The sequence below is a fragment of the Electrona antarctica genome (assembly GCF_951216825.1).
Source record: "Electrona antarctica genome assembly, contig: scaffold_232, whole genome shotgun sequence".
NCBI classification, from domain to species: Eukaryota; Metazoa; Chordata; class Actinopteri; order Myctophiformes; family Myctophidae; genus Electrona; species Electrona antarctica.
The window spans coordinates 15,126-34,045 of record NW_027638008.1 but is presented as its reverse complement, the minus strand read 5'-3'; the positions used below and the strand labels follow the sequence as shown (position 1 = coordinate 34,045).

Here is an 18,920-nt window from a genome sequence, read left to right as displayed (position 1 = left end):
TTCTCAACCTGGTTCATTTCAAGGACCCCCAGTTTGACATGCATTATTCTACGGTCCCCCATTTAATGGCATTTCTATCTCTGGGACCCCCAATTTATATTTTTTTATAGTTTATTTAACTCACAGAGTAAGTTCCATAAGTACTTATGGAACCAAATGGACCCGTTATGGTCCATTTGGTTCCATTTGTACACTCCATTTGTACACTCTCTGAGTTACAGTCCTATAAGGGTCCATTTGGTTCCTAATCTATCATTGAGCTGGATACCCCCTGGAACTCTCTCAAGGACCCCTGGGGGTCCCCAGACCCCCCTTTGGGGGAACCACTGTTGAAGATAATACTGAGGGCAGAAATGTGAGGGACGCAAATTGTGATTGGCCAGATGTTGTATGATGACCAAGAGCGCCCCTCACTTCACATGGGTGTGATTTTTACATTTTGTCTATAAACTATTCAATCAATCAATCAATCAATCAAAGGGGACCAAAGTGGTTCATCTCAATGTAGTCTGCAGGTCATTAGGGCCCAGTTCAGAGTTGACCTTTGGCCTTTGGCACCTTGAATTTGGGGACATTGTACGTGATCGGGTGTGTTGGAGTTCAAATCAAATCAAACTTTATAGCTCAGTGGCAGGGCTGGATTAACACCAGGGCCCCTGGGCACCGAAGCTCGAAGGGCCCCCCCTGCACATATGCACATGCAAACCTGTGTTTGCTTTATTTTACCTTTTGTTTTGTTTTTAAAGGGCCCCCTGGTGACCCGAATTCGGCTACGGTACCCTGTTTAATGGTATTTCTAGGTCTGGGACCCCTAATGTATAATGTAAAATCAAAGTTAATTTAACTCGGCCTGAGCCGTGGCTCAGTGGTCCTGGCACCAAGGCTGGTAATCCAGTCTGGCAGTGTGCCACGGGTTCGACTCCCGATCCCGACGGCCTTTACTGCATGTCACTCCCCCAATCTCTCTCCCCATTTCCTGTCAGCCCTCCATAAAAAAAAATATATAAAATAAGTAGTAAGTAAGTACATTTTATATATAGAGCACCTTTTGAAACAATGTAACAAAGTACTGTACAGTGGTCAACAAGGTAAAACAATCATGTTAAAACAAGGGCAAGAAACAAACACAAAAAAAACAATAGAATGCAAAACATTGAAATGCAAATATGTCAAGTAAAAATACATCATAAAGTAAAGTGCTGAAATAAATTAGTTTTTAACAAGTTCTTAAAACCCTCGACAGACACTGCATTTTTTTAGCTCAAAGGGCAGGGCGTTCCACAAAGTGGGAGCAACCCATAGAGTATATAAAAGGATAGAGACTGAACTGGCGCGAAGCTCCGCCCCCCCAGCTATTCATGTCAGTGGAAGTTGCTCAGTGGCGTTTTGAAGCACCCGGAAGACTGCCGGAAGTCCCTCCTCCGGACCTCAACTTTGAGGTCCGGGGTGACGTATGCAACCGAGCGCTCAATGTTAAAGCCCAGCTGCACGGGGTTTCCCGGTCATGAATCCACGGGTCCGCCTGTAGTCCCTCCTCCTACCACTAGGGAGGAGAGCTTCAACGTTGAATAGCCTCACTGGCCCCTTGGAGCAACCACTGCAAATGCACGGTCCCACATGAACCATATAGTGACCCTATTCTGGGCATGTCAAAGGATTTACAGACTCACACCGTGTCACAACTTGGATTGGCTTTCATTCAGCAAAGATTTGTTGTTGTAGGAGAAAGAAAAGAAAAGTATAGGGTATATAATATTCTTAAAGATATATTCAGTGATTTCACTTAATTCAAATATCACTTATTTTTTCTTATTTTTTGGATAATCCTCCCTACTATAAAGTGTGCTGACCATATAAGGAGTTCCTCCCTGTCCCCAGTGAGCCCCTGGGGTCAAAAAACCCTAGTTTCGGTTTGGGCTTTGGGTGGCAAAGCCTTCATCCAATCAGGATGAGAGGGGCCTTCTTCCAATCATGATCGAGTGGGGCGGGCATTGGTGCACGTGCTGTTGGTCTGTTGTACTTCCCCCACTGTAGAGCGTGTGCATGTGCACATCTTGTTACCGGGTGGTAATCACCCAAATCACTGAATGCTCCTTTAAATCCAGTGGATATTCAGTCATACCTTTCATTACTGAAAGGTCTAAATCTTTTATTATTATATATATATATATTTTTACTTTACTCCCGTTTCTTATTTAGATCTCCGGACTTAACCCATTTCGGACGGGAACCCATTTTGGTTGACCTACAAGCTCGTAGCGCGCCACCGAGTGGCGCGCTACGAGCTTGTAGGTCAACCAAAATGGGTAGGTTGTAGGTTGCTTGTAGGTCTGCTATTTTTGAAAAATCGAAGAAACACTGACATAGAAACATAGCCTTTTCTGAAAACTGTCAGGATGTAGAAGACATTTTTAGAATCTGATCTCAGGTCAAAATAAGAACCTTTAGGGATACAGATATACCAAACCTCCATATCTATTCTTCCAAGAAACAGACCGTTGGTTTGTTGTTTACACTTCTGGTATAATCACTGATGATGATGAAGCTCCAGGATTCGCGTTAAGAGGACCTCCGGGGACTTTGAAGGGGAAGGAAATATCCCCGGAGGACACAGTACATTTGTTGTGTGGCTCCCCTTCCATGGAGACCAGCATCGCCCGGTGATGAGACCTATAGCTTTGTTGTTATGTGAACCAAGCAATGCTTGCCTGTGCACAGTGGTGTGCACAGACATTTAGAGGGGCAGGTGCTCAAGTTAAAAAAGGGCACCTTGTGCAGCGCGTGGAACCGGCCGGTTGCCTTAATCTATTTTGGGCGGGAACCCCTTTTGGTGTTAGCATTATGTTATGCTTTAGCTATTGAAAAATAGCAGATCTACAAGCTCATAGCGCGCCACCGAGTGGCGCGCTACGAGCTTGTAGGTCTGCTATTTTTGAAAAAAAAAAAAAAAAGGGCACATTGCCAAAAGGGCAGGGGGTGCTCTAGCACCCCCTAGTGTCTATCTGTGCACGCCACTGCCTGTGCATGATGCAGGCCAACAAGGTTATGCAGGCAGCGAAGTGCAGCTATACACACCCGAGTAGGTACTGCATGTGCTCTCTGGGAAGAGAAAACACCTGAACAAGGGCAAGGGTCAACCGCCACAGCTCTAATCCTTAGCCCTATAACCGGCGTAGAGAATGGAGGTTAATAATAATGTCAGGAATAATAACCGATGGCAAAGGCTGTTCAGATGGCGTCAGATGCAGAAAGTGAGCGAGGAGGGAGATCAGCAGGGAGAGAAGAAGGATAACAGTCCTCAGGCGGAGGTCAAAGCGAAGTAAGTGACTATATTTTATATATTATATGAAAAGCACAAATGAAAAAGAAGTATCAAGCTACCGTAGAAATAAAACTAAAGGAAAAAGAACTAGAACAAAAAGTAAACAAAAATTTGGTTTACATTCGTTTTTCAGTCAGACATAACAGTTCATATATAAGGTGTACTTAATATGTTATATCTTATCTTTATAATATATATACACATGTGTATACATATTATTCTTACATACAATTTTACATATATATTTACCCATCATTATTGTTTTCTATGATAGTTTGTTTGTTCTGCTGCTATATATGCATCAATTACCTTTGCTTTAAAACCCATTCTGGGCGGGAACCCCTTTTGGTGTTAGCATTATGTCATGCTTTAGCTATTGAAAAATAGCAGATCTACAAGCTCATAGCGCGCCACCGAGTGGCGCGCTACGAGCTTGTAGGTCTGCTATTTTTGAAAAATCGAAGAACGACTGACATAGAAACATAGCTTTTTCAGAAAACTGTCAGGATGAAGAAGACATTTTTAGAATCTGATCTCAGGCCAAAATGGGTTAACATTCCTTGATTACATGGCCAGCACTAATTCCCTCTCCCTCCCCATCCTGTCATGTCCCTATAGCTGGAAAGAATGGATGGTTGACCCATCCGAACAGTTCTACTACATATGGCTACAGGTCATGATCATTCCCATCTTCTACAACTGGGTGATTATCATCTGCAGGTATACCTACGTTTCTGCATGAACATAACATTTATGATGTGTATATGAATTAAATATACGGTAGCTTCACTTTTCATCCAGACCAGGGGTGGCCAACTTTGACGATGGCGAGCGCCAATATATTTCCACACTCACTCCAGAGGGGCCACAGTGCATATTACCGTCGTAGCAAAAAAATAGCCGATCTACAAGCTCAAAACGCGTCGCGATGCGACACGTTTTGAGCTTGTAGATCAGCTTTTTTTAAATTGAAAACCAGAATAATTTTTTGGCTATTTTTGAATTGGAATCCTGAAAAGTGACCTTTTTATTGAATTTCAAATGCATTTAGTTATAGTTATGTTAACTTTATGAACTGTTAACATAACTACATTGGACACAAAAAGACAATAACATTTGGTAATACTAGTCATTAAGTACTAGTCATTTAATACTAGTCATGAAGTAATTAAAGCGGGTTTGGAATTGTAACAGCTGAAATCAATACTATATCAGTATTCTGATATTAACATGCATTAAGTGAAGGTCGCCAGTTGCCCACCCCTGATCCAGACCATGTAAGAACAAGTCAAATGTTTTCATACATGTATAGTAAGGCTTCATTAACACTGTCTCTCAACAGGACATGTTTCCAATCAATTGAGGTGACCTACTTGGCTGTGTGGCTTACATTGGACTACGTGTCCGACCTCATGTATGTGGCTGACATGATCATCAAATTTCGCACAGGTAAATGCTACTGCGTGACTGTTCACTGTTCGTGACTTTTACCATCATAATATAATTACCGTATATACAGTAGTATAGTATGTGCTGTCTATTTAGTAAACAGATATGGTATGATTCAGAATCCAAATCTTGCTCTCAACTCGAGACAGTGCTGTTGTTGTCGACTAAAACTAAGACGAGAAAAATGTTCGTCGACTACCTTTTTTCACTGACGAAAACTAAATGGAAACTAAATGAAAACTATGACTAAAACTAAGACTAAATGTATTGACAATTTCGTCAACAGATACAAATTAGTCTAAAATGTTAGGAAGGGACTAGTGGACAAGAGATCCAGTATAAGTCATTTTACACTTGGTTGCATGCTGAAAATAGCAGATCTACAAGCTCACAACGTTGTGAGCTTGTAGATCGGCTATTTTCAACAAGTGTAAAATGAGCCATTACGATGGCATCAAGGTGCACCAAAATCGATTTTAGTCAACTAAATGAACTGCAGATTTTTTTTTTTAAGATATTTTTTTTGCGGCTTATGCCTTTTATTGGTTTTTGAAGGGACAGACAGTAGGCTGACAGGAAACGGGAGAGAGATGGGGGAAGACATGCAGTAAAGGCCGTGTCGGGCTCGGGAGTCGAACCCGCGGCACACTGCGACTGGATTACCAGTCGGGTGCCCAGACGGTTACGCCACCGCCTGGGCCAATGAACTGCAGATTTAGTCGACTAAAATCTTATGACATTTAGTCGAATAAAACTAGACTAACACTAAAACATTCCAGGTGACAAAAATCAAATATGATTTATGAAATATGACTAAATTAAGTTTCATTCCAAAGACTAAACTAAAATAGAAATTTGCTGCAAAAAACAACACTGACTAGAGATAGATGCTGTCTTTTCAACAGTAAGCCAGCCAAACTACAAATGCTTTGCGTAGGAATAGTAGCTACTGTATACTGTGGACTTGATGTATGCTTGTTGTATGAGATGTACGCTTGTTGTAAGCTCTCAATGCATTTCCAATGGGAGTCACATGGTTTGACACAACATTTGTGTTGTATGAGGGGGAGGGGGGCAGTCGAAACACAGCCGAAAGCCATACAACAGCTTGTAGTCCAAGATGTTGTATCAAACCATGTGACTTCCATTGGAAATGCATTGGGGCGGCCATGACACTTACAACATTCATACAACAAGCATGCATTAATGTTTTAAAGGTGTGAGTCGCCCCTTTGACTTACATACATTTTAATTAAAATTGTACTCATTGTACAAATTCAGCTCAGCAGCTGAAACGAAAAAAATGTAAACGATGGATTCCCAGCAGCGGTGGAAAGTAACTAAGTACTTTTACTTAAGTAGTGTACTTAAGTATAATTTTGAGGTATTTGTACTTTACTCGAGTATTTCCAATTTCCAGTACTTTTACTTCTACTCCACTACATCTCGGAGCCCAAATTTGTACTTTTACTTCACTACAATTATTTGAAAACTTTAGTTACTAGTTACTTTGGCGATTTTTGGCGATCTACAAGCTCACAATGCGCATTGAGAGCTTGTAGATCGGCTATTTTCAATTGATTTTCTACACATTTTGAACTTGTGAAATGGGACATTCTGCAATAAGTACTTTTACTTTTAGTACTTTAAGTACATTTTGATGCCGATACTTTTGTACTTTCACTGAAGTACATTTTCAATTCTGTACTTTTACTTACAGTAGTTCTAAATTGCAGTATTGGTATACTTTTACTTAAGTAAAACAATTGAGTACTTTTTTCCACCACTGGTTCCCAGATTGCTCTATTATTAATTACATGTTCTCTGCTGCCCTCTACAGGCTACCTGGAGCAAGGCATGATGATCAAAGACACGGCCCGTCTGAAGAAGCACTATCTGCGCTCCTCCGGCTTCCTGTGGGACCTGCTCTCCATCCTGCCCACGGACCTCCTGTACCTCCACTTCGGCGTGCACGCTCCCCTGGTGCGGGTGAACCGCTTCCTGCGCACGGCGCGCCTCGGCGAGGCCCTGGACCGCATGGAGACGCGCACCTCCTACCCCAACACCTTCCGCATCGCCAAGCTCATGCTCTACATCTTCGTGCTCATCCACTGGAACGCCTGCCTCTACTTCGCCCTGTCCCGCTACATCGGCTTCGGCGCCGACCGCTGGGTCTACCCCAACGTCAGCGACCCCGTGTTCGCCTCCATGCGTCGCCAGTACTTCTACTGCTTCTGGTTCTCCGCGCAGATCTTCACCACGGTGGGCGACACGCCGCTCCCCGACCGGGAGGAGGAGTTCATGTTCATGATCGCCGACCTGCTCATCGCCGTGCTGGTGTTCGCGTCCATCGTGGGGAACGTCGGGAACGTCATCACCAACCTGAGGGACCGCGACAACGTCTTCTTCCCCAACCATGAGCTGGTGAGCACTAGGAGACCTGACTGAATAGAGTAGAGACAGACATTGTCCGAGTAGAAGTGGAAGTTAAAGGTATCTTCGGTGATTTCACTTAATTCAAATATCACTTATTTTTTTGTTTTATTGTGATAATCCTCCCTACTATAGAGTGTGCTGACCATATAAGGAGTTCCTCCCTGTCCCCAGTTAACCCCTGCAGGGGGTCAAAAAACCGTAGGTTTTGTTTTTTTGGCTAGGTGGCCCAGCCTTCATCCAATCAGGATAGAGAGGGGCCTTCCGCCAATCATGATCGAGCGGGGGGCGGGCCTTGGTGTGTGTGCTGTTGGCCTGTCGCGTGGCCCCCCCACTGTAGTGCGTGTATGTGCACATCTTGTTACCGGGGTGGACCGGGGGGTTTTCCAAATCACCCAAATCACTGAATGCTCCTTTAAGTGTAAGAAATAGATGCACCCGTGACCACAGTTACCACCCTGTCACATTAAAAGTAAAAAAGTAGACATGAGCAAATAAAGTGTAAGCTTTGTGTTTTGTCTTCCTCAACCATGCTATAGTTTCAATTGTACCTCCGGTGTCCATAGACAATGTCCGACATACTGCAAACTATACGTTAACTAACTTTCATTCTTCTCTTCCCACCATAAATAATAATCTTTATTGTCCCAAAGGATATTCGTCTTCACAGTCTGTTCAACACCCACATCACAAACAACACAGAGCACATAACACCAAGACGATACAAAAATATGAGGTCCAACACAGTATACAGAACCATCCTATCGGCGGGGCAGTTTGTTTAATGCCGCGATGGCCGAGGGAACAAAACTCCTACTAAAACTGACCTTTTTCCCATGGCAAGGTTCTGTATCTTTGTCCAGATGGCATGAGGTTAAAGAAGCGATGCAGGGGATGATCAGTGTAATTTGATATCCAAAGTGCTAGCCGTGTGATGGACTTATCGTTCATATCAGAAAGTTTGGGTGTGGGAAGTCCGATGATCTTGGAAACAATACGGGTAATACTGAAAAGTTTGTTCCATGTCAGGTGAAGGCCTACCTGCGCAGCCGTCACATCAGCAAGGAGCTGCGCAAGCGCGTCAACGACTGGTACCAGCACCTGCACATCAACAAGAAGATCACGCGCGAGAACGAGATCCTGCAGCAGCTGCCCGTGCAGCTGCAGACGGAGATCGCCGTCAGCGTCCACCTGCCCACGCTCTCCAAGGTCACCATCTTCCAGAACTGCGAGAAGAGTCTGCTGGAGGAGCTCGTGCTTAAGCTCACGCCTCAGGTCAGGGTGGAAAGTAACTAAGTACTTTTACTTAAGTACTGTACTTAAGTACAATTTTGAGGTATTTGTACTTTACTTGAGTATTTCCAATTTCCAGTACTTTTACTTCTACTCCATTACATCTCAGAGCCAACATTTGTACTTTAACTTCACTACAATCATTTGAAAACTTTAGTTACTACTTACTAGTTACTTTGGAGATTTTAATTTTGATTATAAAACATACATTAACCACTTTAACCCTATTCAGTATTTTAGCTGTGACGTGAGCGCGAGCACGTGAGATACTTCCGGGTCCTACTTTTGTGTCCCCATATACGCTTTTGTGTCCCCATAGAGTTATACTGTGATGCTCCGTCGGACTAAATCTGAGACGAAAACAACCATGAAAGTCTCATTTTACCGCTTTCCTCGCAACAACAAAGCTGCGCTGCTCTCCCAAATCTGGCTGTGACAGGCCGTCTGCCCCACACGGAATAATATCGCCATTTTATTTCATTGTGTCAACTAAATCCTCATTAATGCAAACTAGATTCAACATACTCAAGCCTGCAAACATTATAAATATGCCCCCGAAATATTTTACTGAGCAAATGGACTGTTACCACCTTCAATAATAATGATAATAATAGTCTTTATTGTCTCCACATCATGTTTTTTTTATGGAAACTTGTACAAAACATTAATAATTCTACTCGAGTTGGAAGCATTAAGACCCATTTTAACCCTCAATGGCTTCCTTTCTGAAAAATAACGTCATTGTAAAAAGATTCACGCGTTTAGATATTCTATTGACAATGAGATGCGGACGGGAGCTGGTGCCACTTGGACCCGGACGTAACGTAGCACTACAAAATGACGTCGGACTTAAATACTGAATACATTTCGGCCATTTGAAAATAGCAGATCTACAAGCTCACAATGCGTCGCAACGCGTCGCATTGTGAGCTTCTAGATCTACTATTTTCAATAGATTTTGTACACATTTTGAACTTGTGAAATGGGACATTCTGCACAATGAGTACTTACTTTTAGTACTTTAAGTACATTTTGATGCCGATACTTTTGTACTTTTACTCAAGTACATTTTCAATTCCGTACTTTTACTTGTAACGAAGTAGTTCTAAATTGCAGTATTGGTACTTTTACTTAAGTAAAACAATTGAGTACTTTTTCCACCACTGGAAAAGCTACAGGTCACGGGGTCATCAGGTTTTTTTTTAGTGGTGTAACCACTCATAGGCTGAGCTCACACCTTTAATGCAATTCTCGTGCTCGTTGGATCAATGCTGTGTAGTATCATGGCCGCCCAATGCATTTCCAATGGAGGTCACATGGTTTGACACAACATTGTGTTGTGTGAGGGGGAGGGGCGCAGTCGAAACACAGCTGAAAGCCATACAACAGACCATGTGACCTCCATTGGAAATGCATTGGGGGCGGCCATGACACTCACAACAAAAATCACATTAACCGTGTGAGCTCAGCCTTATAGACAGCTATGTGTGTCCCTGGGTCTGTCTGTCCGAGCACGAATATAGCGTTAGAGCGTTTGTTCACCACCAAGTGTCACTGTTGCACAGCCTAACACACAAACACACATACAGGCCAGGGAGGAGGGCTTGTACAGTACAGTGCAGTACAGTACAGTACAGTACAGTACAGTACAGTACAGTACAGTACAGTACAGTGCAGTACAGTACAGTACAGTACAGTACAGTACAGTACAGTACAGTACAGTACAGTACAGTACAGTACAGCACCACTCACTTCAGACGGATCTGATTTTTCTGTGTTTGTTTGTCTCTCTTTATTGAAAAAAATCACACCCGTGTGAAGTGAGTGGTGCAACTCTGTGTGGGGGTCCCCCGGGGGGGAGGGGGAGCTCCAGACCCACAGGAATGCACCCAGGGTGCCGGAACGATTTTGGCGAGCCGCCCCGCGTCCGAAACGGTTGAGAAATGACAGTAGGGGTCCCTACTGTACTGTACCGTCACTGTACTGTACTGGCACACCCAAAATCACCATATATATAGTTAATATGTGCGTGTGTGTTAGGTTGCGCACAGTTGGTGAAAAACAACCATGCTGTTTTCGTGCTCAGACGCACCCAGCCACCCACCCACCCCCACACACACATTGCTCTGTAAGGGAGTGGTTGCACCACAAAGTGGTTGCACCACAAATGTATTAAAAGTTTGTTTAATGGGTGCAGTTCAAGGAAGGTACGGGTCAATACAAAATATGCTAAGAGGTTAAAACCAGAAAAAAGCACTAAGACTTGTTTACATAAGGGTCCTCCATTTTCAATTCATCAGAACAAGACATACAAATAAACACTTCTATGCGAAAACAATAAACCATCTATTATACATTTGAAAAGGTGTCCCCAAAGCCCGAACCACGAAAAGAAAGTCACCAGCTACTACGTCACTGACACGCTGCAACACGCTGCAACACACACTGCAACAACACACTAACACGTCACACACTTACCCTCCGCGTCGTTCGTTCCCTATCTCCTAATGTCGCGCCGCTCGGCCACACTCCACACCACCCGCGTAAAAATTGTCATCGCACTGCCACTAAAGCCGGCTCCCGTCCACACTCGCAAACAATATCAATATAAATAATAAACACAAACACGCCACAAGCACCGACACCCCCGCCTAATTTGTTGCCACGTCTATGAAAACAAGCCCAGAAAAAATGCCATTCAACACGCTACTTACAACTCGCTTACAATTCGCGGACCTGGCAACACTGCATCCTGTTTTCCCATTGGCTACGGTTGCTACAACACGCATTTGCACTGCATCTTGGGAGCAACACAGCTTAATGTAGGGGTCACCGATTGCTGTGCTACATCCCCCTCATGTTCTCACCACCCCGTTCGGCTACACCACACACACTAACCTACACAATTCTCCACATGCAACACAGGGCCCTTATTGGCTAGCCCCCTCACATGGCGATCCCCACACCCGAGGCGCATATATGGATACGAACAACAACAGCAACACCACACGCACACGCGCGCGCTGCAACAACAAAAAGCTACGTACAGTGTGTGTGTGTGTGTGTGTGTGTGTGTGTGTGCGCGCGCGCGCGGGGGGGGGGGGATTTGGATCGCCGCGCGATGCAGCGCAAATTGCACTACACTACACAGGGCTCGACAGTGCGACTACGTACTCGCATTTGCGACTTCACATATCACCGTGCAAGTTGTACAATTCACTTTGTAGCACCGGTGCGACTACACAATCCGATCTTTAAAGCTAAACGTTGCGCAGTTTACATCCAAAAGAATGTGTCACTCTCTCGGTTCTGCACCGCTGCTGGAGAAGTATAGCACTGTCGAAGGCAGCGCAACTAATCCCCCCCCCCCCCCCCCCCAGCGAGGGAGGAGAGAGAAGAGAGCGAGAGAGAGAGAGTGGCAGTGGCAGCCAGCAGCGATGTAACATGAGCCTGTGCATTTCACGCTTTTCACCCTATATAACTTCAACGCATAGGCAATCAAGTCAAGACCATTAATTAATGACTGCTGTGTAGGGGTGACGATTGCGTGATGCTTATATGTACAGGATTCTATAGGTCACCACTTTTGGTGTGACACACACACGGCTCCTGTCTCTGTTTACAATGCGTTGTCAAGATTTTGGAGAAGACTGATAGTTCATCCTTTAGTAATTAGGCTGTGGAAGTATTCACAATAGACTACTTTTGGATTTATTGGGATTGGCAATTTGGGGAAAGGAGGAGGAGGAGGTGATCAAGCTCCACAAGACCACATTGGTGGCTCAACGCTGCACTTATTTCCCTTTTTTTCCCTCTCGAGGGCGCATGGGATGATGTGACCCCCTCCAGCAGGCTAGGGAGCCCCGCTCAGGTTAGCGGAAAATGACCGCGGGGTGCGGGTTGCCAGGTTTTTTTATAAGTAAAGTATTCAAAACAAAACAAATTAAATTCCAAAACATATATATATAATAATATATTTGAATTTACGTCATATTTTGCGGCATTTTGACCTACTTTCTCTGTTCATTGTCAATGGCAAATATTGACACATGTGGGGACTAAAGCTGTATATAGGATAGGAGGGCCCTCACACACATGATTTCATAACTTTTCATCGTGCTCCTACAATAATTTGCGTGCTACTTGGAAAAATGCTAAGCGTCGAGCCCTGCTCACACACACTACAACACGCTTAAAACTCGCGCACCTGGCAACACTGCATCCTTTTTTCCCATTGGCTATGTTGTTAATTTGTTGCCACGTCTATGAAAACAAGCACAGAAAAAATCTACACCTGGCGTGGAACAAACGGGACGAACCAAGGCGCATATATGGATCACAACAACACCAACAACACTACACGCACACGCGCGCACGCGCTGCAACACAAAACAGCTGCATACAACGCGTGTCACTGTGGACTTCTGTACCTGTGGACTTCTGTATCGCAACGCGGGGCAACGCAACTCTGGGATGAGCGGGCCGAAGGCCCGCGAAATTCTAGTGATGTACACTAGTGTTTATGTGCATTACTGTGTGGCCACCACACAATCATGACCAGCCACCACAGTAGGATTTTTAGTAGGCGCCCACGAATAGGCTAAATAATAATAATAATAAAAGGCAAATAACCACAAAAGACTGCAAAACAAAATCATACATGTGTGCACAGGTCCGTCACATGCATGAGCGTGCATGTGTGAAAGCTCCCCCCACACTATCAAGAAAGAAAAATAGGGAGGGGGGTCTTTAACCTTTTACAGTGGCCAGTTTCGTATTGCAGCCGCCCGTAAGTGCTCTTTGGGAGCGGTTTTGAAGGAGTCAAGACCAGGATTCATATTCACACACATGTCTTATCCAAAACAACTTATTAGTATTGGTTTTTAACTAATTAAAACCAGGAAAGCATCTGTGCCAGTTTAGATTTTAGCGTTTGCTATTCAAAAATAGCAGATCTACAAGCTCACAGCGCGTGACTTCACTTCGTGCCACACTGCGAGCTTTGTACAGGTTTATGAACATTTAAAAAAAAATGCTCTTTAAAGTGTGAGAACTACTGATTTAGAAGGCATTTGCCTCAGGTCGTTAATGGGTTAATAAACCACAAATATTATACCAACAACTACTGCCACTGTCATCATCAATATCAGGTTATTAATGTTAACATTATTACCACTACTGACATTTAATGTGTTTTTGATCAAGACTCTATATATAATTTATCATCATCATCTTTGTCTTCGTCATTGTTATCATCATCATGTCTACATTGTCCAGAGTTAGACAGATCTAGGTAAGATCTTCAGAGTACCACCAGGACCAGTGACAATGCATGGAAAGAGTGTGTCAGTGAACCTGTATCTGTATGTGTGTGTTAGTATCAGGATCACAGAATGACAGCTTTCCTTCATTCCAGTCCAGCTGGACTCTGATCCTCTGAGGTTTCTGCTTCACTGAGAGAACAGTGTCTGACCATGAGGAGGCTGCTCTGTAGTTACCTTCATCTAACCATATTCTCCAGCATGGACCCATTATGTTTCCCTTCCTCTGAAAGGACTCTGCTAACACACCTACTCCCCAGTGTGTATTGTCTCCAACCTCAACATCCCATCTGTGACTCCCTGAGTTAAAGCCTACAGAACCAAGGACATATCCGAGCTGGTCAAATCTCTCTGCATTGTCAGGAATCTGCTGTTTCTCTCCACGTCTCACGCTGGTCAGATCATCAGACAGGGTGTATACTGGATGGGCAGTTTTGGGGTCCAGAATGACAGGAGTGTAGGAGACAATGTCCTTCATCTTGTCCCAGACTCTGAAGGCCAGGTTGCCCAGGTGTTTGGCCACGTCTATCAGTGCTCCTGAGACCGGATGTGGGTCCTGCAGTGTGAGCTGGACTCTCTCCATTGTGGTCTTGTAGTTCTGCAGGAATGAGATGTGTTCAGCTCTCAGCTCCTCCTCTATGGCTCTGATCGTGTGTGAAATGGTTGATATGGCTCTGTTCAGACCCTCGATCTTCTCCTTCATCATCTGACTCTTCTGCTGCTCTTCCTCCCTCAGTTCGGTGATCCTGGCCTCCTCTTCATCATGTAGAAACTGATGAAGCTTCTTAAACTGTTCCTTCATCTGCGTCTCTGTGTGTCGGGTCTGGAACGTAATGTGTTCTGCTGTTTGGTCATAGTTTGTTTTAGTTTTAATAAAGACCTCCAGTTTGTCCTGTAAAGGCTTCAGTGATTTCTGGACCTCCTCCTTGTGATCCAGAGCAGCTTCATCGACGGGCCTGATTCTGTGGCCGGTGTGTTTTTTAGAATCTCGACACACAAGACAAACTGGCTGTTGACATTCCAGACAGAACAGTTTGAGTTTCTCAGCATGCAGACTGCAGAGATCCTCAGACCCTGATGAAGCTTTCTGATGTCTCTCCTGTGTGAAGGCCTCACACAGGTTCTTCAGAGCCAGGTTACGGGGTGGATGATCCGTCGAAGATATTTCCTTACAAACTGGACACTCCTTTATTCTCTTCTCTTGCCACCAGTCCTGTAGACAGGCTTTACAGAAGCTGTGGCTACAGGACAGGAGAACAGGATCTTTAAAGATGTCACAGCACACAGGACAGGAAAAGTCCTCTTCAGAGAGAGACAATTTGGAAGCCATTTTAACAAACACTCGCTCACGCAGTCGACACTGGAACTCTGCCAGTCAGTCGTGGTAACACTTCCAGAATATTCCCTGAAGTTTACTTTCACTTTGAGTCCTGTTTCTTGTTAAAGTCCATTCAGTTGACAGACAGAGTCAGCAGCAGGTTCCAGTGGTCTGGGTCAGTATTAACTCCTGTATAGCTTTTGGAAAGACAGTCTGTCCTTCCTCACTGGACGACGTTGTGTGTTCGATCTGAATGTGAATCTGATCGTCTGTCTCACTATGAGTCAGACAAGAGGTGGAGCTGCCTTTGACAGACCCAGTTGTAAAGTGCGCACACACACACACACACACACACACACACACACACACACACACACACACACACACACACACACACACACACACACACACACACACACACACACACACACACACACACACACACACACACACACACACACACACACACACACACAAATGAGAAAGGACGGTATTTTTTACATCATTATATTTAGTACAGACAAAGGTTGTGTTCTTATCGTGTCAGAGTGAACTTTGACTGTTCACAGTGCTTTACAACATACCGTACGCCTCACTTTAACCTTTTAACAGCACCACGACAGATGCAGCCATGCACGTCACCTGCCTGCTCTTTAGGAGCAGTTGGGTGTTAAAGGACCACTTCACCACTTTTCAACCTATCTTCATATAATAGGTCCTCACTAATAATCATGATAAAATGGCACATTTATTTCCTACTCAGTCTGTGTCTCATAGGAGGGCTGTGGGCAGCCACCCCGTGTCCGAAACAGTTGAGAAATGACAGAGTTACCGTGTGGGGGTCCCTCTATTGTACTGTACAGTACTGTCACTGTACTGTACTGTACTTCACACCCAAAATCACCATATATACAGTTAATATGTGTGTGTGTGTGTGTTTGTGTGTGTGTTAGGTTGCGCACAGGTGGTGAAAAACAACTACGCTGTTTTCGTGCTCAGACGCACCCACCCACCCAGCCACACACATAGCTCCGTAAGGGAGTGGTTGCACCACTCAAAAAGCTCTATCTCTCTCTCCCCATTTGTGAATCCTTTGGAGCAGAGGTTCCCAAACACTGGTACTAGTACCACTGGTGGTACGTGAGCCCCCCTCTGGTGGTACACAGAGTCGCCCCAAAAAGGAGGAAAAAAAACAAAAGTGGAATGAAATATTTATGTTACTACAGGTAGCTCTTCTGACCAAGCAATTGATTTAAATAGTCTCTCCAGCCGTGCTGAAATGAGCATGACATCACACCTAGCCGTTAATAGAAGATTTGAGAACGGATTAATCACATTAGAAATATCATCAGTTGTGCTGTTAAGTGATTAGTTTTGTCAGAGCAGCAGCATTATTGACTTATAGGAATGGAACACAAAGGGCTGGTCTACGCTCCTGTACTTTAACATCAGTTATTAACTTATTACGGTGGTACTTGGAGAGGTGGTACTTCAGTATAAAAAGGTTGGGGACCAATGCTTTGGAGTGTATGGCTCTGTTGTGGAGGTGGGGTGCATGTGTACAACGTTTATGCTTTATAAATAAAATTGTCTTGACTTCACTTCACTTTAAGTTAAATTGGAGAGCCCACCCAGGACATGTAATATTTCTGGTAATTGTTGTTATTGGCATTATTAAGATCTGTGGTGTTTAAGAATTATTTCTGTTTTGTCAACAGTTCATATTAAGAATCTTTACTTGTTAATTCTGCATTTAAAGATCTCACACCGCTGTCTGCCTTGGGCATGGTCTTGCAGGTCTACAGTCCAGGAGAGTATGTCTGCAAGAAAGGTGACGTGGGCCATGAAATGTACATCATCAAAGAAGGAAAACTTGGAGTAGTGGCAGACGATGGGGTCACAACGTTTGCCGTCTTGAGTGACGGCAATTTCTTTGGGGAGATTAGTATCATCAACATCAAAGGTAAAGTACTACAGTATGTAATAACACTGGTTTGGCCATCATATACAATGCTTTTTTTAAGTAACCAGTGCCGTTTTGTTTGAATAAAATATTGTATACTGTACTTTGTTGACTGGTGTCCCCCAGGGGTCTATATTTGGCCCCCTCCTTGTTTCCTGCGTACACATCCCTTTAGCAAAAATTGCTGATTACAACAAGGTCACGTTGTGACAGAATGTGAGCTTATACTGCAGATCTGCTATCTCTTACTACGACATGCCCAAAAGGGACACTATAGGATTGTGGTTAAACAAACCATAACTATACATTACAAAATAAATACAAATGAACCCATTTTGGGGCGGGAACCCCTTTTGGTGTTTTAAGCACCAAAAGGGGTAGCTAAAGCATGTTATACTTTAGCTATTGAAAAATAGCAGATCTACAAGCTCATAGCACGGCACTCGGTGCCGCGCTATGAACTTGTAGTTAAAAAAAAAACGTTTTTAACTCAAATCTTTGCTTCTGAGGGGTCCCTGGAACAACATATTTTCAGATGGGGGTCGGCGGTCAATTACATATATTTTTTGGGGGTCCTAGACATGAAAAGGGTTGAGCACAACTGACATATAGAAACATAGGTATTTCAGAAAACTGTCAGGATTTTAGAAGACATTTTCTACATTTCGGATTCAGGTCTATAAATGGGTTAACTTAGTTAAAAAAAACTTTTTTTTTTAAGGCAACAAATCGGGCAACCGCCGCACAGCCAACATCCGCAGCATCGGCCACTCGGACCTCTTCAGCTTGTCCAAGGAGGACCTCACGGACGTCCTGTCCGAGTTCCCCGCCGCCAAACGCCACCTGGAGGAGAAGGGCCGACAGATCCTCACCAAGATGGGCATGCTGGACGAGTCCGTGGAGGGGGCAGCGGACGGTGGGGGGCCGCCGGAGAAGGCGGAGACCAAGGTGAGCAGGCTGGAGGACGCCATGGACGCTCTGCAGACCAAACTGGCCCGACTCATGGTGGAGCTGGAGTCCAGCAACGCCAAGATGCTGGCCCGGGTGGCGCTGCTGGAGCTGCAAGTGGAGTGTCATGAAGTTCCACCAGAGAATGAAGATAATACGGACGACGGAGGAGGAGAGGGGGAAAGAGAGAGGGAGAGAGATGATGATGAAGGGGTGGGAGGAGGGCAGGTGGAAGGGGAGAGAGAGGAGGGAGATGGAGAGGAGGTTGAAATGCGAGGACGAGGGGAGGACGTGAAAGAGGAGAGCCGGGAAGAAGCTCAGTGTATGGAGGGGGTGAAGGCGGAAGGAGCAGAGGATGGAACAGGAGAAGACTCTGGTGGTGGAGGACAGACTAGAGGAGACGATAGAATGGAAGGTGAAATGAAAACAGATGAGCGTCGACCTGCTGCGGGGGACGGAGGTGAGAGCGGGAGACAGAGGTCCGAAGGGAGAGAGAGAGAGAACAAATCAGCCAGCCATCATGACAACAAGAACTCAACAGATGTTGAACAAAAGACACACGAAGGAGAAGGATGAGCAGATGAAATGTGGATATAGGTCAAAGATTATGATAAATACATTCAGAATAAGTCTGGTGTCATTATCACCCTCAGATTTGACTAGAAATACTCACAAGCTATCATTGTTTCAAAGTGGTGCCATTTAAAGGATGGTACAGAGACACTTTCTTTCATATTTTGTTTGAATGTTAAAGATGTCAAATGGACAAAATCTACTAATCAATGGGAAACACAGGTGAACAGTAACTTATTCACATTACCACAGCTATGGTGAATTTGCGCCCCCTTGTGACTAAAAGTAAAACAAAACAAT

The 18,920-nt window shown here is 44.4% G+C and overlaps 2 protein-coding genes across 2 annotated transcripts; one reads left to right on the top strand and one right to left on the bottom strand.

The window, feature by feature from the left end:
* Positions 1 to 3,242: 3,242 nt before the first annotated feature.
* LOC306918472 (cyclic nucleotide-gated channel alpha-4-like) lies at positions 3,243 to 18,623 on the top strand (the record flags this gene model as incomplete). Its single annotated transcript, XM_079531374.1, has 7 exons — positions 3,243 to 3,319; positions 3,941 to 4,042; positions 4,665 to 4,771; positions 6,612 to 7,195; positions 8,234 to 8,479; positions 16,934 to 17,099; positions 17,821 to 18,623. The coding sequence occupies 7 exons, from the start codon at positions 3,243 to 3,245 to the stop codon at positions 18,621 to 18,623; spliced, it is 2,085 nt and encodes a 694-aa protein (XP_079387500.1).
* LOC306918469 (E3 ubiquitin-protein ligase TRIM39-like) lies at positions 13,844 to 15,357 on the bottom strand (the record flags this gene model as incomplete). Its single annotated transcript, XM_079531371.1, has 1 exon — positions 13,844 to 15,357. Exon 1 carries the CDS (start codon positions 15,146 to 15,148, stop codon positions 13,844 to 13,846), a length of 1,305 nt encoding a protein of 434 aa, XP_079387497.1. The 5' UTR covers positions 15,149 to 15,357.
* Positions 18,624 to 18,920: the final 297 nt, after the last annotated feature.